General features: G+C 40.2%; 1 protein-coding gene across 1 annotated transcript in view; it reads left to right on the top strand.

The window, feature by feature from the left end:
• PPARGC1A (PPARG coactivator 1 alpha) overlaps window positions 1-19,559 on the top strand; it is a 128,114-nt gene that overhangs the window by 93,743 nt on the left and 14,812 nt on the right. The window contains exons 8-10 of the mRNA XM_007952559.1: window positions 8,894-9,809; window positions 10,351-10,455; window positions 10,626-10,746. Of these exons, the coding sequence (XP_007950750.1) occupies window positions 8,894-9,809; window positions 10,351-10,455; window positions 10,626-10,746 (1,142 nt within the window). The remainder of the gene's footprint in view (window positions 1-8,893; window positions 9,810-10,350; window positions 10,456-10,625; window positions 10,747-19,559) is intronic.

The raw sequence follows: 19,559 nt of genomic DNA, 5'->3' as shown, positions 1-19,559 counted from the left end.
CATTGCTAAGCAAATCATGAGGTGATCATGGTAAAGACTTTGGAAGAAATTGAAAACTCTGCAGGCTAAACTAAGGAATCCTGATAGCTCAGTGGTTAAGCACTTGGCTACTGACCTACAGTTATTAACCTAAAGGTCATCCCCCAGCCACTCCCCAGGAGAATGATGTGGCAGTCTTCTTGCATAAAGATTTACAGCTTTGGAAACTATGGGGGAGTTCTCATCTGTCCTGTAAGGTCACTATGTATAGGAATGGAGTGCCTGGCAACAGGTTTTGGCAGGCTAAACTGACTTGGGGAGACTTAAGAGGCAAGAATGAGTCAGTTTGAAGTGGAGGAGGGTGGAAAAGGGAGAAGATATTACTGGAACAGAAGGAAAAAGGTAGGAGATCAGAGATGTTCAGGTGGCAGTGAATTTGGAGTAAGCATCGCAATCAGTAAGGAACCACCGTATGAACACTCCCTCCATTGTTGATTTCTAAGACTATTGGCTAGAACTCTTTGATCTTTTTTTCTCAGTTTCTTCAGCTTCAAAGTCACATTGACAATTCCCCAATGAAATTTCTGTCTGACTCAAAGGACTAATGTATAGATTGAAATGTAAAGTTGCCATGATTTAATCATTTTTGACATACAAAAAAGGCAATTTCATATGGCTCAACTTGTTCATAAACAGCAAAGTTCCAAATAAAAGTACTCAATTATGACTTTTTTTTTTTTTTTAAGCAGTCAGCATACCTTAATTAAGCTGCTCTAAACCTTGACTTTGGTGTTAGACAGACCTGAGTTCAAACCTTGGCTTTTCTCCCATCTCATTTTATGATCTTGGTCAAGTTCCTTAACTTTTGCTCAGACTCAGTATTCTGTATCAAGGGAAAAGAATAATAGTACCCATATGTAACCAGTCACTGTGAGGATTATATGAGGTAATGCATGCAAAATGTACAGCCCAGTGCCAACCGATATGCACAAGCAATAAACATTAACTCTTTAATTACTAGTTAGGAACCACCTTTATCTACTGAGTTCATCATGTCTTGATGCTCATCTTTCCAACTTTGTCTGCCTACCTGTATTGAACTTGCTGTTACATTCTGGCAAGATACTCCTACTGCCTTGTAAAGTTGAACATATACTGCTTTTGTGAGGTCTGGGATTTACCAAATTAAGATAGAAGAATTATCTCTTTGATATTCTCTCAACAATAGCTGCTACTGCTATTACTAAAATTTCTCACAGTTAGGTGATCTCTTATAGGCACTTTATATATAATATATTTTTGGCTCTTTAGTAATTTCATTGTTGAAGACCAAGCTATCTATAGTTGATACCAGCTGTGTGGTGCTCTGGTAGCATAGTGCCTAAGGCACTTGACTGCTAATGAGAAGGCTGGCGGTTCAAACCCACCAGCCTCTCCTCGGAAGAAAGTTTGGGCAATCTACTTCCATAGTGATACTGCTTCGGCAACCCAAGGGGAGGGGTCGCTATGAGTCGGGTCCGACTCGATGGCACATAACAACAACACAACATACGGTACTTCACAGCAGGTCTATCTGACTACAGATTTTGTCTCTTTCCTGAAGCCTGGATTTAAAGATAGTCGTAGGCACCTGTAATGTGAAATAAGTTTCTTTTCTCCTGTCAAGTGTCATTGATTGGTTTTGGCTGCCAGGAGCATTGTGTTGAGAAGGTTTCTAAGACCAAGTGAGTACTCAGTGGGGATGTCATGATCAGTTAGTGATTTCTGCCGTAGGTGCGGTAGGGGGCGGAGAGATGGAAGCAACATTCGTGTCATTGGTTTGTTGATTCTTGTTCTACACAGTTAATCTGTTTGGTGGAGCAGAGGAAGTGGATCAAGCTGCTCCGTTGGCCTGCTGGTGTCTTGTTTGTCTTTACTCTCACAAATTTTAGTGGCATTTTCAGAATATTTGAGTGGAAATGTAGTCAACAAAATTCTAAGACTTCCAGAATAATCCCTTCTGTCCCATCTGCAGTGTCGTTGGAAAACAGGAGGGATGAGTAGGACATTTGCTTTATTAGGTATTGGCAGCTGGTCTGAGTTCTTTGTGATTGTCCTAAACTAGCTCATTTTGGCTGATTAAAAAAAGAAAAGAAAAGAAAACTCTTTTACAGGTGTAAAAACTAATTTAATTTCAAAATAACTGTTAGTACAGCAAGATGAGAGAAAGGAGAATGCTCTTTTGGCAGAAGACATTTGCATCTATTGCATATGGGGATTTTCAGAGTGCTACACATTTTAGTTTCTGAAATGGGAATGGCAAGGCAATGTCAGCTCAACCAGGCGACGGTTTTAACCAGAAGACATGAAGGACTGTGGTGAGGGACCAACGTGACTTAGCAGGGAATTTCCTACACACTGTTGTTGTTGTTGTTGTTTTTTGCTGTCGAGTCGGCCCCGACTCATAGCGACCCCTTCTTGGGCTTCCGAGGCAGTATCACTACGGAAGTAGATTGCCCAACCTTCCTTCCGAGGAGTGGCTGGTGGGTTTGAACCACCAGCCTTCTGGTTAGCAGTCAAGTGCCTTAGGCACTAGGCTACCAGAGCTCCTTTCCTACACACTACAAACACACATTTTATTTTTTATTGTAATTACTATAAAAGCAATATAAATATATAACTATTGTATAACTGATTAGAAAAAGAGAGGAGAGAGAGAGAGAGTCAGGCACAATATCACCACCCTAACACATCTAGGCCTTCATGGTTTTTTCCTCCATTGACACCTATTATCCCACATGGTTTTGATCATAGGGGACATGTACTTTGTGTCATTTTCATTTTCACTTAACATTTTCCCTTGATGTAAATTACCGGGCTTCCAAAGTACACATCAATGGGATTTTGCTTTAAAACAAAACAAAAACACTTATTCATCCATTAATTTGTAACTTCTTTAGTCTTATGTAGAGTTTTGTATTGTTATCCTATTTATAATTTCCTTTTGGTGGAAGGAATATATACAAACAGCACACATATGTCATACCTGCTGGGTACATGCTTCTTATATATGTGACAAATCTTTGGGGAAACAGACCAAAGCAAAATATGAGCAGTAGTTCATAGTTCTAAAAGGAAAATCGTATAATCCATTCCCAGCCTGCAGAATCCAGGAAAGGGAGACTCAACACATTCTCTTTACAACCCATTCCAGTGTTTTGCAACTCTTACTGTCAGGAGTTCCTCCTGTATTCCAACCATATCTTTCATTTTCTTTTTCAATCGCATTCTTCTTGACCCAGTGTCTGAAAAATGATTACCTCATTCCTCAGTCTTCTTTTCTGGAAATAGAACAACCCCATTTCTTTTAGGCCAAGGGTGGTAAAGCACATCTCTCATGTCAATTTTGGGGTTTGCTTGTAGACACCTGGATGCCAGGCTCTCGGGCCACGCTGAGCTCTGTGAGATGTAAGAGCCAATCAATAATATCTTCCATGAGAAAGAGCTGGGGAATTAGGTACATGTGATTGAGATGATTTGCAAGGAAAGTCCTCCTCTCCTGACATACAAAATATTTAAGAAGCAGTAAAGGCAGGAGCAGGAAGCATTGGTGGTTCAGTCGTAGACTTCTCATCTCAGAAGACTAGAATTTGGTCCTTGGGCAATGTACCTCATGCACAACCAGCACCCATCTCTCACTGCAGGCATGAGGGCTGCTATAGCGCTGAGCAGGTTTCAGCAGAGCTTTTGGACTATCACAGACTAGGAAGAAAGGCCTGGTCATCTACTTCTGAAATCAAGCAATGAAAACACTACGGATTCCCTATGAGCAAAGGTAGTGACCTATACATGATTGGTCCGATCTGCAACCAACCATGGGGTGACACAGGACCAGGCAGCATTTCGTTCTTTTGCGAACAGGGTCTCTGTGAGGAGGGGACCAAGTCAAGGGCAGTTAGTAACAACATCAAAGGCAGGAGTGCGCCACATCACAATGAACTGATTGATGGCAGCCACAGTACCAGAGAAGGCGCTGGGAGGCCCTGGATGAATGAGATTAACACTTTAGTTTCTGGATTGGGGGAAAGCGTCAGTTAATCCTTGGAGAGGGGCAAGGAGGACACTGGAAAGCCAAGATACATGGCCTTTATCAATCAAATATTTAATAACTGGTATGACAGTACTAGTTCGTACTGAGTGAATATCAGTACTTCCTGTGCTCACTTGACCACCCAATCCATGTTCTTGAGACCTAAAATACATTCATGGGACAAGTGACATACCTCTCTTTGTCCTTTTTTGTTGAAGTTTTAAGGCAGATTAGAAACCCATTTTCTCATTGTTTTTTCCTTAAGAAACACATTCATTGACATGGGAGAGCAGTAAAGAACTTTCTCTTAAATAAACTCAAGGTGAGTTGCTGATTTAGCAGTCGATTCTGTTCAGTGTTATATACTCTTTTAAAAAACAGAAGGAAAAAAGTCCTGCTGACATCAGTGGATGGATATCAGACACACACACTCCCGCAAGTACACACACACACAGAGTATTCACCACTCATCACAGTCATTCAATTAAACCCAAAAGAGAACTCCTCAAAGAAAATTGTTTTATAGCACATAATGTAAAACAAAACAAAACAAAACTTGTCTTTGACTTTTTATTTAAATAAAAGGGCTGTTTAAAAAGTTGACTGTAGTGTGTCCCACTTCTCGTGGATTTGCTGGGCAGAAGTGCGTAAGTGTGAGCGATGGAGAGGTCCTTGTTTATTATAGAGCACATTTCAATGCAGTAATCATAAATATTGCTAAGGTTGTGCTCTGTTGAAATATGACCTACATACTCTTGATTGTTTGTGTTACGTGATTTGTCTGACACCCATTACATTCTGGGTAATAGCAGCCATTTGTTGCTCTGCACAGCAGGCTCTTTTGACAAAAGAAAATAGGCAGCAATAAAAAAGCTATAGTCTGAATTACATTCTGCACAGTGCTGCTCTGCTGAGAGTTTGTGCAAGTGTGTTAACAATGCTCTGAACTGCCTCTTGTCAGCCTTCAGCCTGTAATGGCCATCTGTCCTCACATAAATCTGTCAAAACCTGCTAGGTTCAAGAGAGAGCACGGAATATACCTTGTACTGTCAATACCAAAATGTACACATTCCAGAAAATCAACACACAGGAAATAATCCGGAGGTTATGGGAGGCATTAGCTCTGTTGATTTAGGCTTGTGGCATGAAATTGAGAGTCGGGTGATTAGTGGGAAGATGAGTGAAGGTAGTGGCATTAAGGAATTGAGTATTGACCTCTGTCCCACCGCCAGGCAGGAGACAGTTCTGGGCAGAGGAGGGTGGTTGGAGGAACCCAGTTAACTCGGATGCGACAAGGGATTTCTTGTCCCATCAGCAGCCCTCAAAAGTTTGGCACTAAGTTAAAAAAAAAAAAAAAAATGCATGTTAGACTTTTCTGGTTTTGTTTTGTTGTCACTCTCAAGCATATCTGAAAATAGAGTTTCAGTGAGATACGTGGGGACACAAAGTCTTGTGACCCTGGAGATTATCCAGTCTTGCTCTGAGGCAGTCTCTGATTAAAGATGTTTCGGGAAAACACTGGGAAATGTTGGGAATTATCGACACCTCGTCCCTACTCACCAATTCTAAAATATCCACTATGCAAATATAATGATTTGTTTCAACAAGTGGTGGTAGCAGAAATTTTAGCCCTGTTTTTCTTGTATAGGACATAGTTTGTTCTCTCAGTGTGTTTTGGTGACTTTGAAATATATATACTGGAAAATTGACTTCCAATTTCAAGGATTTCCCTCTTTATTACAAAAAAAAAAAAAAAAAAGTACAGTGAAGTCCCTGGGGGCTGGGTCCCTGAAATCTGGTACAGTACCCAGTACACAGTAGGTGTACTGTGAGTGTCTGCTCAGTTACTAAGCTGTCTCCTATGTGAAGAAGGTCAAAAGCTTTGTTTTAACTCAAAGAAACTACAATCAGAGTGTCGCCAATCCCAAGAGCAACTTGAGAATCGGTTATTTAAGCGATAATGAGCTTAGGTACTAGGACAAGGGTTTCACATTTTCAAGACTAAAAAGAATTCTATATTTAAAATCCCTAGATGGCAAAGCTATTTTTAGAACAAGTCTCTTTTTAATAGTGGCCTAATTTGGTGTTTCTGAAGTTTAGAGTTTCTTATTATAGATGTAGACTATCAGTCAAAATACATCTACCTGAAGTGCAAGGCCACATGCCATGCCCACACCATAGGCAGTGGTTCCCTGTATGTGGTCTGTGAACCAGCCTGTTACAAGTGTTTAACTAGTTTCCCAAGTGGGTCTTGGGCTGCTGAAATGTGAGACCCACTATGATAGAAGGATCTGGACAATGTAAAAAAAAAAAAAAAAAAATAAGCACAAGCACTGCTAGCAGGCCCATTAAGAATTTATCATCTATTTAGAGACACAAGTTATGATGATAATTTTTCAAAAAGGTAAGACTAGTGATATCTGGAATCTAGTGGGTGATCCTGATTGTAAATTACTGAAATAAATAACATTCCCCTAAATTGGGATGATTGTGAAAAGATTTATGAGGTTCAGTTGGAGATGTTAAATGTCATTTACCCCAATTCAAGGGCTATGCCATTTGTAATCTTTGACTATATGTAATCAGCAAAGAGAGATTAAGGCCGTTGTTTCTTTAAGCATTTTACCCTCCTATGAGAAATATTTGAATGCTTGCCATTTATTTGCTTGGGATCAGTTTCTTTAAATTTCTTGTAATGGTACTTGAAGGTAATACATGGTAGAAAAGAGTATGGCTAATGGGGAAGTGCAAAAGGTCAAGGAAACAGGGAAAAAGGTGAAAAGGTAGACATGAATAAAACTTCTTAGATTGAGTTCCCATGAAAGAGGGAACAAAGGACGAGTGACACAGTGATACTGGTGTTTCATTCAGTAAATACAAGTCATGTCTCCATGGAAGTCATACATCTACTTGTGAAGAACGGGGTGGGCAAAGGACAGAGTCTGCTAATGGGGGGGTTGGAACTCAAGTGTTTCCAAGAGAAAGAGCAGAGATCCTCTCTGCCTGTATCTCCTTTTGTCTTTCTGAGCTTGCGTTAGATGGAATTCCAAAATCCAACCACTTTGCATCATTGTGTTCTTTCTTCTCTCCCAAACCCACTGCTGTCAAGTTGATTGCCACTCATAGTGACTTTATAGGACAGAGTTGAACTTCCCATGGGGTTTCTAAGCCTTTAAAGTTTTATAGAAGCAGACTGCCACATCTTTCTCCATTGAAGCAGTTGGTGGGTTTGAACTGCTGACCTTGTGTTTCATAGGCAAGCATTTAACCATTGTACCACCAGGGCTCCTTCCTTCCCTCCTTTAGGGAGAATTTGGCATGAATAACAAGAATTGCCACATATTGGTATAACGTTTCAATTCAGGGACAATGTTAATTTCTTCTATCTCCTTAATGTAAAATAGCAGAGAGACCTAAAATAGTGAATCTTTATCTAAGATAAAGTCTACCTTATCATATCAATATTTCATGTTTTTCCTATGACCTACTTGGTTCTTTATACTTTTTTTTTTTTTGCCCCCAGCAAGGTAGGATTTTTCTACATTTCCTTGAAACAAACTATGTAGTTGCCTTGAGTCTAACCCCAGGCTGGTTAGTGGACTCCAAGATTCTTTTTGCTGAATAGTATTCACCCGTCCTCCTAAATAGAAAGTATATTGTAAAGTAAAATATTCCCTTGTAAGCATAAAGTCATTTGAACTCCAGCCTGCCCTTCTTCAAAGTTCCTTGGACTCTGAAGCCATTTTACAATTATTCTTCCTTGGCAGAAAGAGACTAGTGGAACTTACTCAGGGGTGAAACGTGAATGGAGCCAACTCCTCTCCCACAGTGGCTTCTGATGGAATTTTCTATCTTTCTGTCGAAAAGCCAGTAAGGCAACAGCCTGATGGACTTTCTCCATTCCCCTCGGTTATTTATTTATTTAATTAGTTGGATGCTGAAGCTTGGATTTGTTTCAGTCCCTCAGCCTCATAACCCTTCCTGATGTTGAGCTCTAAATAAAATGGTCCACTAGCACTGCAATATTGAGTGTTACAGTTCTCTTAGGTTTTGGTTGCAGAACCATATTTTAGACAGAATGTATTAGTTATGCTTACAAGAATGTATTATACCTACATTAGCCATGGTTTACTAAGTTAATGAACTGTGGAGACAAAGCATCATTGCCATCAAGTTGGAGACTTGCTCTAGTTCCCTGTATTAGTCAGTTGTATTTTACTGAACTCGCTTTGAAGTTGCATATTTCATTTCTACCATGTCCCACATTCGTTGTCATATCCCCCCAGTTTTTTTTTTTTTTTTTCCCCTAATTGCCTAATACCTTGGTTCCAAGATTATATTTTCTTGATGATTCAAGGAAACCTGAGCCACTTGCGTCCTCTGCCACATACTTTTCAGACAAACCCTCCCAAGGCCCTCTGTGGTTCCCCGGAGTCCAGCTGTGTTAATTTTCCACAAAGTAGCCCACACAGCGCCCTTGAAAATGTGAGCTTGGGAACGCCTGATGCTGTCACGGCCAGCAGTGACGCATCAGTGTTTTCTGGGAAGCAGGTTCTGTTAGCATTGTTGTTTGAAATACAAAAGATCACGGCTCTCCCTGCTGCCTGGCATTCCAGATCCATCTTTTCTTGATGACAGAGGCTTAGGGGAAGAGAATCACTTTTTTAGGTCTTGTCAAGAATTTAGTTTCCTCTTTTTTCCCTCAGTTTTAACCCTTGTCTGAAATCGTGGGTAAGTTAGGAAACATATCTTGGCATTTTAAAACAGTATCTCTTCGCTTGAAGCCTCTCACCATGCCCTCCTCTTTTTTTGTTGTTTGTTTTTTTGTTTCTTCTTCTGCCTTAGGCCTAACTCCGCCCACAACTCCTCCTCATAAAGCCAGCCAAGATACCCCTTTTAGGGCTTCTCCAAAGCTGAAGTCCTCTTGCAAGACTGTGCTTTCACCACCACTGAAGAAGGCCCGGTACAGCGAGTCTTCTGGGACCCCGGGAAACAGCTCCACCAAGAAGGGGCCCGAGAAATCTGAGTTGTACGCACAGCTCAGCAAGACCTCGGTGCTCACCAGTGGCCAGGAGGAAAGGAAGACCAAGCGGCCCAGTCTGCGCTTGTTTGGTGACCATGACTATTGTCAGTCACTGAATTCCAAATCGAAAATACTCATCAGTATTTCACAGGAGCTCCAAGACTCCAGACAACCAGACTATAAACATGCGTCCTCTGATTGGCAGGGGCAGATTCGTTCTTCCACAGACTCAGACCAGTGCTACTTGAGAGACACTTTGGAGGGGAGCAAGCTGGTCTCTCCTTGCAGCACCAGGAAACAGCTCCAAGACCAGGAAATCAGAGCTGAGCTGAACAAGCACTTTGGTCATCCCAGTCAAGCTGTTTTTGACGACGAAGCAGACAAGCCCAGTGAACTGAGGGACAGTGATTTCAGTAACGAACAGTTCTCCAAACTACCTATGTTTATAAATTCAGGACTAGCCATGGATGGCCTGTTTGATGACAGCGAAGATGAGAGTGATAAACTGAACTACCCTTGGGATGGCACGCAATCCTATTCATTGTTCGATGTGTCGCCTTCTTGCTCTTCTTTTAATTCTCCGTGTAGAGATTCAGTGTCGCCACCCAAATCCTTATTTTCTCAAAGACCCCAAAGGATGCGTTCGCATTCCAGGTCCTTTTCTCGACACAGGTCATGTTCCCGGTCACCGTATTCCAGGTCAAGATCAAGGTCCCCAGGCAGTAGATCCTCTTCAAGGTAAACCTTGTCAAAACCCACCTCAAGCACAAGGCTTTCCTAGAAAGCCAAAAATAAAAAAAAAAAAGAAAGAAAAAGCATTCAAACCCCAAGGCCAGCCAACTGCCCTGAAAGTAACGAGATTGTTGTTACACACACATTCTTCCCATCTTCTCTTAAATCTGTCAGCCTTGAGCATGGTGCCTGGAGCCGGTCAGATCAGAGAGAGCAATTTGTAAGAAACTTGCTCATCTAACTTTTTCCATTACCAGGAGAGCTGCCCTGTGCCAGGAGAGTTGAGATCCATGCAAGATAAAGCTGACAGTGTACCAGACCCGGTGCTCAGTGTTAACATCAATAAGAGTCTCTGAGAGAAAACACATCATTCCCAGACCTCTAAGCTGACTAGATGATCACAGACTGTCACGGGAAATCTCACTGGTCGCTAGGAAGAAAAAGCCGTTTTTCCTAACACGGCACGTCACAGGATACTCAACATTGCTGATAAACGTGGGTTAAGTGGCAGTTGCAAACGCCTTTTTGTTCTTCTCCTCTCTCCCAGATCTTGCCACTACTATGAGTCAAGTCACTGCAGGCACCGCACACATCACAGCTCTGCATTGTGTGGGGCCTTGTGCTCCAGGTCACCCTGCAGCCGGAGGCACAGGTAAGTATGCATCTCCTCCCCCTTCTGCTCCCCTCTTTGCACCCCCCTTTTTCCTTAGATAACAAGGTGTTATCTAAGACCCTGTTTTGTACCCCCCCACACCCAATTATTATTAATTTTACTCATGCAAATTGAGGTGGTTGACTTAATGATGAAGTTATGTTTCCCAGGTATGACAGCTTCGAGGAGTATGAGCACGAGAAGCTGAAGAGGGAAGAATACCGCAAAGAGTATGAGAAGCGGGAGACTGAAAGGGCCAAGCAGAGGGAGAGGCAGAGGCAGAAGGCAATTGTAAGCAGCCGGGAGGTGACTCAATTTAAAGGAGTGTTTCTTTGTCGACGTCATCGCCTTTTTTTTTTTTTTTTTTCATCTTTTGTAGATTAGAAACTAAAACTAAAGCCAAGCTTTCATTAGTATAGGCCATGTTCAGTTTTGTTCTGTTTTGTTGACTTTATGGTGTCAGTGAGTCTACTGAGCTCTGAGTACAGCTTATTGGAAAACAAAATGTTAAGCCAGTATGTTGCTCAGTTGTATTTTCATTTTGAAGTTCACTATTATTTTCAAAAGTGGGCGGAGTGGAGATTTCAACAGTGGTGTTCAAAAGTGAAGAGAGCAGAGATTTCTTTAGTCCGATTCTGGTTCCACCCAGCCAGATAGTAAGTTGTATTTATGGTTCCCTGTTGCTTCTTTCTTCGGGTGAAAGATGAGGAAGGGAAGGCTGCTTGGTCTCAGTTTGTATCTTCTTGACAGATAGTCTGTGAAGAGACTGGGTTGAAGTTAGATTGAAAGGGAAGCAATAGAGGGAGATGTGCTTTGAAAGTCATCCTTTCTTACTTGTGCTGGGTCAACACCTAAATGTGGAGTTGACATAGCCGTATTTCTTAAGAGCTGCTTTTCAAGAACTCGTTATGAATTTCAGCACCACTTACTGCAGGGTATTATGTTCACTTGACATCCAGACGGTACTAACTCCTTCAGTGTAAAGATCCAACTTAGGTTACACAGGTTTGTGCGAGGCATCAGCTGCTTGTTAATGGGTAGGCTCCACCTCAGCTCTCTAACAGCTGCCGTTGAGTTTATTCTTCCGATACGTGGCGACCCCGTGTGTGCCAGAGTTGAGCTGTGCTCCATGGGTTTTTCAGCGTCTGATTTTTGGAAGTGGATTGGACAGCTGTTTCTTCCAAAGCTCCTCTGGGTGGACTTGAACCCCCATTCTTTCAGTTAGCAGCTGAAAGCATTAGCTAATCAACCGAGAGCCTGGCTGACAAATAGGAGGCACTCTCTTTGTCAGCATCCAGTACACGCTCAGGGCAGACATTCCTAATCGATCATGGAACTCTTTCCCACTGAGCTCCCATGGAGCATTAGGGTCTTTTTCAACATGTTGCTCTAGGGGACCATGGCTAATCAATCAGAAATGGCCTCGCTTCTGTTCACTGCAGCTGCTGCCTGGCTGTGCTAGCTGTTAAAAATCAGTTCTGTGAAGATCAGTTTTTGACAAAGCTTGCTTATATGCAAACCGAAGTTTAGAAAAATTCTATATTCCTATGAAGGTTAGATTTATCTGGAATCCTTAAGAAAACCCACTAACATCAACACACGCTTGAGAAACCTGTACCAAAGAGTTGACTAATGGAGTCAAAAGGAGCTCTGGTGGCAAAGTGCCTAAGGCATGTAACTGCTAACCAGAAGGTTGGGGGTTCAAACACACTAGCCACTCCATGGAGGGAAGATGGGCAATCTACTTCCATAAAGGTTTATCGGAAACCCAATGGGAGTCCTTATGAGTCAGAATGGACTCAGTAGGCAGTGAGGTTGGTTTTGGTTTGAAAAGAGTCAAAATCAAGCATTAGCCAAGAGTTACCAGCTGGAGGAAAAGGATATAAATGAGAGATTTGTTCATTGCAAGCATTCAAGATGAAGGCAAGAAGTAACTGAATACGTAGGCTAAAAGTATAGGGTGGTTGTTGCCATTTAACTTTGAATCTACCTAAGACTGAATCGAAAATCTTGTGCAAATTGCAACACGTTCCCTCATTTTTCTCAACTTTCAAATGAGCTGTGATATTAAGATCTGCCAGGGTGTCATTAGTTAACACTTAAGAAGAATAATGAAAATTAAAAATTCAATTTTTCTACTATTGCTGTATTTAATTAATAACCTGTTCAATTATTATAATAACTCACATTTATATAGTGCCATATAGTTTACAAAGTCCTTTAACATGGCACATTGCAGTTAATCATTACAGAAGAGGATAATGTTGAGAAAGCATGTAGGAAGACAGTGCTTTCAATGTTTGAGAATTTCTATTTTTAAAGAATACCTTATGACTTTCCCCAACAATATGACATTAAGGAAAGAGATGAATAATTTCCTCATGCATGTGCTCACAGGGGCAAAATGCAGTGGAATTGTAACAAAAGCCAGATTATTAGCTTAACCAAAAATATGTAGATAAATGACATGTTTATTTTATACTATCCAAAAATATTTTGGTGCCAGATATTTAACGAGGTTAAAAAAAGAAGAAGAAGAAGGGTGGCAGATGTCTTTTCACTAGTTTCACTCATTTCAAGTCGTTTGATTGGTTTATGTCCCATAGTAGACGGCTGAGCCAAAGCCCTCCTCAGTTCACTAGCCATAGCTTGGAAGCAGATATCACTCTGCCTTCCCTTTGAGTGACAAATGTTGACCTGCTCCTTGGTTAATTCCATGACAAAGACAGTATCAAATCCCTTTGAAAGGGAACTTAAGTAGCGTACATGATAACTTGGCTTATATCAAATTGTTATAAATTAATTAGACACTTGTGAGAATTTTGACTTCAAGATTATTTTTTCCTTGAATTTTGTTTCAAGAGCAGATTTATAAAACTTGGGTACAGAGACTGTTTCTTAGTTTACTAATATAGTGACCCTTGGAAGGAAGGTTGGACAGTCTACTTTCATAGTGATACTGCCTTGGAAACCCAAGGAGGTGTCACTGTGAGTCAGATACCACTCGACAGCAGTGAGTTTGGTTTGATTTTTTGGAATATGGTGATCTACAGGTGGCAAGTGTTTCATAGACATTTTGGATTTACTGTTGAACTAGTTGCCACTGGGCCAATTATAGGGGTTTTTTTTTTTTTCTGTTTAATGTAAGTGAACACTCATGACAGTTTATGTGACAAACATTATGCTAGGTGCTTGGCGTATGCAATTAGATAAGGCAGCATCCCCACACACAGAAAGCATCAAGTCTACTGGCAGATAAAAACGCACAAACAGGTAATACAGTGTGATAAGTGCTATTGTGGAGGGGATGTGTAAGGTGCTTTGGTGGCATGTGTGCAGACACCCACACCAGGAATGGGGGAAGACCTCCCAGGGAAGGGTGAGATTGGTCTGAATCTTAAAAGGAAGGAGGAAAGTGGTTTTCTATATCTGTGTTGTCCAATACAGTAGCCATTAGCCACATGGCTAATTCAGCTAGTCATTATTAAGATGGACTGAATGTGTAAAATACATGTTGAAATTCAGAGCCTTGATATGAAAAAGTATTACTATCTCATTAATAATTTGTATATCTATAACAAGTTGAAATGACAGTATTTTTGGATATAATGAGTTACATAAAATATATTATTAGAATTAATTTTATCTGTTTATTTCTCTTATTGTAGCCATTAGAAAATTTAAAATGACATATGCTGCATTATATTTTTAATGGACATGGCTGATCTAGATGGGGCCCATAGCAAATATTAAGTTTCTGGAAAAGAATAAGGCATATTTGGGAACTGCTAGTTATTTAACTAGAACTTGGTAGACACAGATAGTGAAGGGTTCTAAAAGTCATAGGTAAGGATTTTGAAATCTGCCTTGAAGACACAATGGAACTACTGAGTGAGTTTCCCACAGGACAAGATTCTGATTGATTCTCTTCCACAAAATGGCCTGTCTTCTTGTGCTGTAGTACACTGGCAAAAGTGTATCTTTGTAGACTTGAGCACTGGGATACGTGCAAAGATTTCTGACTCATTTGACTAAATTAGCTTGAAAGACCATTCATGAAACAGCCAAGAAGCTGGGATGGTTCACCTAAATTGAGCAGGTAGGTGATTGCCATTCAGATCTTTAGACACCCTTAAAGTAATGAATATATAACATGTTACATTTGGAATTTCTGGGGTGCAGCATTGGATCATCCATTAGACAGTCTGATCATGTACTTTGAGTATCAACAAAGCAGTGGCTCCAAAAAAGCAATTAAAAAGTAAATCTTAAAATTATTTAATGACTGATAGTGTGTTCTCCTCTTGTTTTGTGGTTTGCATTTCTTTTATTTTGCCTTCCATGAGAAGAAGGTGGGTCAGGAGCTGTCTCTAAATATTTCAGTGCACTCATTGCTAAAACTCTTCATCTAGCCCAACTCGAGTGCACCAGCCAGGGAGTGAAGTGAACCCCTGGTTAGTTATCACTGAGACATAAGCATTTATCGTGGTGGCTGTTGCCATTCTTCCCACTGCCACTTCCGTCAATTCCCATCCACCCTTGCTCTCAAGAACTTAATTCACTCTCTGCCTTTCTCAGTCTTGTAAACTTGAAATAATTCTCGTTATTTTGGGACTCTGTGAGCCAGAGTCTAGTATTTAATGTCTAAACTGTCACTGCTCTAATTTCTTGTGGAGTTCTAAGTCCAACTCAATTTGCAATCTGTACAGTTTCCTGCCAGAAAACATGATAATGGGATGTTAATTTAAAGGGCAAAACTAGATGTGATGATATGGTTCAGTGCTTAAAACCTAAACCAGAGAGCTGAGCAATGGCTGTGCCATCTCATTTCTCTTCTCTGTTGGTTGGTAGGCAGCTCAGAGCCAGGAATAGCGCATTGATCATTAGGAGCCCCTTCCATTTGGAAGTTGTTTCATGTCGCATAGGTATCTCTTTGGAGAAAATAATGTAATTCTATATTCAAGTCTCTTTTCAAGAGAAATTTCATGTGTGTGAATATAGATTCTCTCATGAATCAAAGCACATTGTATAGAAATGCTCAGTATTATCAAAAGTGGTTCTGAATAGTCTCCATCCACAGTTTCCATGTTTTCTGACTTATCATTGTGTTTGTTTACATCTTGGCTCTTAAATACCTAACTTGGATTTATTTATGTTTATCCAGCCTTAGACACTAAGCAGGAATATTCCTCAGTGGGACATGGGAGGGGGACTTTGGAAAACTGAGTGCTAGTTTTCTCTCTTCAGAGCAATAGGTACTGAATTCAATGTATGCAATCAATATTAAGATATAATGAATATAAAAGCTCTAGTGATACTGTGGTAAGGCATTTGGCTGGTAACCAAAAGGCCAGCAGTTCGAACCCACCAGCCACACTACAGGAGAGAGACAAGGCAGTCTGCTTCTGTAAAGATTTACAGGCTTGGAATCCCTGTTGGGTTGCTATGAGTTGGAAAAGCTTCAGTGGCAGTGGGTTGGGTTGGGTTGGGTTTAATCAATATTAAGAGCTAGAAAGAAAAGCTATTGTTTAGCATTTTGTCAGAGTTTTGGCATTTCTTTCTGCCCATCCATCTCTTTCAATGGCCATCCATTCTTCTTGCTTTTTTTTTTTTTTTTCTTTTAGTGAGAGCATCTAGCTATACTATCACTGTAGAAATGGCATGGGATAAATCATTCACCTCTTCTGTAAGAGTTTTGTTGATATTTTTGAGGAAGTCAGTTTTCAGCTAATCTGGAATGGAATGTGAATTTCTCATTGCTAAAGTTAATATGCAGTATTCTTTGCACAGGAAGAAGAATGTTAATGTTATTTTGAAATGGAAATTTAGACTAAAATTCTGAGGACTAAAATCTCAATTTTAAAAAGTAAATCTTAAAATTATTTAATGACTGATCATCTTTGGGCCTCTTGGTTTGTGGTTTGCATTTCTTTTATTTTGCGTTCCATGGGAAGGAGAGGGGTAAGGGCCTGTGTTTTTCAAAAAGCACTGAGGAAAGTGGCAAAGAACAAGGCTCCAGGAATTGATGGAATATCCATTGAGATATTACAACAAACATATGCCCCACTGGAGGTGCTCACTCGGTTATGCCAAGAGATTTGGAAGACAGCTACCTCGCCAACTGACTGGAAGACATCCATATTTGTACCCATTCCAAATAAAGGTGATTTCCTAGAATGTGGAAATTATCTAACAGTATTATTAATATCACAGGCAAGTAAGATCTTAATGAAGATAACTCAGCAACAGTTGCAGCAGTATATTGACAGAGAACATCCAGAGGTGCAAGCTGGATTCAGAAGAGGACGTGGAACAAGGGATATCATAGCTGCTGTCAGATGGATCTTGGCTCAAAGCAAAGAGTGCCAGAAAGTTGTTTACTTGTGTTTTATTGACTACACATAGGCATTTAATTGTGTGGATCATAACAAACTATGGATAACATTGAGAAGAATCGTCATTACAGAACAATTAATTGTACTCATGAGGAACCTATACATTGAACAGGAGGCTGTCATTTGAACAGAACAAGGGGACACTGCATGGTTTAAAATCAAGAAGGGAGTGTGTCAAGGTTGTATCCTTTCCCCATACTTATTCAATCTATATGCTGAGCAAATAATCCGAGAAGCTGTACAGAATAAAGAAGAACATGGCATCAAGATTGGAGGAAGAATCATTAACAACCTGCAATACACTGATTACACGACTTTGCTTGCTGAAGGTGAGGATGACTTGAGGCACTTACTGATGAAGATTGAAGAATACAGTCTGCAGTATGGATTACATCTCAACATAAAGAACACAAAAATCCTCACAACTGGACCAATAAGCAGCATCATGATAAATGGAGAAAAGATTGAAGTTGTTAGACTTCACATTGCTTGGTTCTATGATCGACATTAATGGAAGCAGCAGTCAGGAAATTAGACAACATATAGCATGTATAGCAACCTTTGCAGGGCAAGTCACCTGCAAAGGACATCTTTCAAGTGTTGAGGAGCAAAGATGTCTTCTTGAAGACTAAGGTGCACCTGACACAAGCCATGATATATTTAATCACCTCATATGCATGTGAGAGCTGGACAATGAATAAGGAAGACCGAAGAGGAATTGATGCTTTTGAGTTGTGGTGCTGGAAAAGAATGCTGAAAGTACCATGGACTGCTAAAAGAAGTAACAGATCTGTCTGGGAGGAAGTGCAGCCAGAATGCTCCTTGGAAGTAAGAATGGCCAGACTTTGAGTCACCTACTTTCATATTTTCAGAAGGGACCATTCACTGGAGAAGGATGTCATGCTTGGTAAGGTGGAGGGTTGACAAAAAAGGGGAAGGCTCTCAACGAGATGGATTGACACAGTGGATGAGACGATGGGCTCAAGTATAGCAGGGATCATGGAGCTGGTGCAGGACCGGGCGGTGTTTTCTTCTGGTGTGCATAGGGTCACTATGAGTCCAATAGGACTCAATGGCACCTAACAACAACAACAAAATCTGAATTAAATCATTTTTGTTGTTGTTACCACAGGATGTATAAGTGAGAAACCCTATTTAAAATAAAAAAGTAAGGAAACATCAAACTGATTCCTTGACACATATTCCACTAAAAAAAAAAAAAAAAAGTTATCATTGAGTCGACTTCAACTCCTGGTGACCCTGTGTGTATCAGAATAGAAGTGTGCTCCATAAAGTTCAGAATGGCTGATTTCTGGTGGCGTAGTGCCTAAGGCATTTGGCTGCTAACCAGAAGCGTAGAGGTTCAAATCCACCAGCGACTGCTCAGAAGGAAGACTGGGCAATCTACTTCCTTAGAGATACTGCCTCAGAAACCCAAGGAAGGATTGCTAGGAGTCAAATTGACTCTATGGCAGTGAGTTTGGTTTGATTTTTTAGAGTTTAAGAAACCTTAGTTTCTTTACTACTGTCCTTCTTTTCTTAGTCAAACCTCTTTTAACAGGAATAGGTTATTATTTGATGAGAATAACTGTTGTATGTTTTTCCCAGTTAACTGGGAGCCCCTTTAGTCTTTTTGATGAAGAGTTTGACAATGCAAAGTCAGTTAATTCAGTCAGTTTTTTTTTTCCCTTTATTTATCTCCTGTGTTTTGATATAATGAGGTTTTACTATACCTGTTAATGCAACATAAATCTTTAGTTTTATTATCTAACCCATCAGCACACTAGCTTTTGTGGAAATTGAAGCTAAAAGATATTTGATAAATGTTCCTTCCTCCTCGATAGTGAAATCTGGTCTTAAAATCATTTTTCAAGGAGCTTTTTCCAAAGGTTTAGAGTTCCTCCAAGCCTTTAAGAAGTTGTAAATGTTATTAAGCATTTTGATTTCTTTTCCTTTCATGTCCTGTTTAGAAATTAATGTCTTGAAAAATTGGCTGCAAATGTTAAGGTTTTTTAAAGATATGGAATCTATTCATCTGTCTAATAAAACTGCAACATGTTAAAAAATAATCGGTTCTTTGCTAGACATTTTGGCCAATTTTGGAAAGAGTTTTGTCTTTGCTTTTCAGACCTTCAGATGCCTTATATTTCCACTACAGCACTAGGAAAACCAAGTACTTCAATGATTTCCCCAAATGAGAAATCCAATATACATTCAAGCTCTGATCTTTGTAAGACAGCATAGACATGGTGCATTCCTGGGTCTCATATAAGATGATGGTGAAACAGGTCATTTAAGTGATTGCAGACCAGCCATTTATTTGGTTTCCTTTTTCTCTCTAGATTGTGTCTTCTATTTTTATGGCAGAATGTATCAGTTTCCATTATAGAAGGTCCTCTGGTTTATCTTCTTTGTGGGATAATTGTTGCATACAACTTTGTATAAAGTAGCAATTTGGAGTTGTCCCAATATGTCTGCATATGGGCGTACATATGGTCGATTTTAGCTTTAACTTCAAATTCTCTTGAATAGATAGGCTGTGTATATTCCCATAATGGCAGTTGAGCAATTTCTTTGTGATGGTTCCATTTCTTTCCTTCTCTTCTGCATTTCTCCCTCCCTTTCCTTTATGCAGTGGTAACCTTCCTAAAAGGCTCATTTAAAAAATCCATAACACCCATGCAAGCGGGCGCTGGGAAGTTTAGCTAA

This window comes from Orycteropus afer, unplaced genomic scaffold, assembly GCF_000298275.1.
Source record: "Orycteropus afer afer isolate SDZICR_OR568_19922 unplaced genomic scaffold, OryAfe1.0 scaffold00346, whole genome shotgun sequence".
Classification (NCBI taxonomy): Eukaryota; Metazoa; Chordata; class Mammalia; order Tubulidentata; family Orycteropodidae; genus Orycteropus; species Orycteropus afer.
Note: the sequence above shows the minus strand (reverse complement) of the source record. Positions and strands in the feature narration are given on the sequence as shown.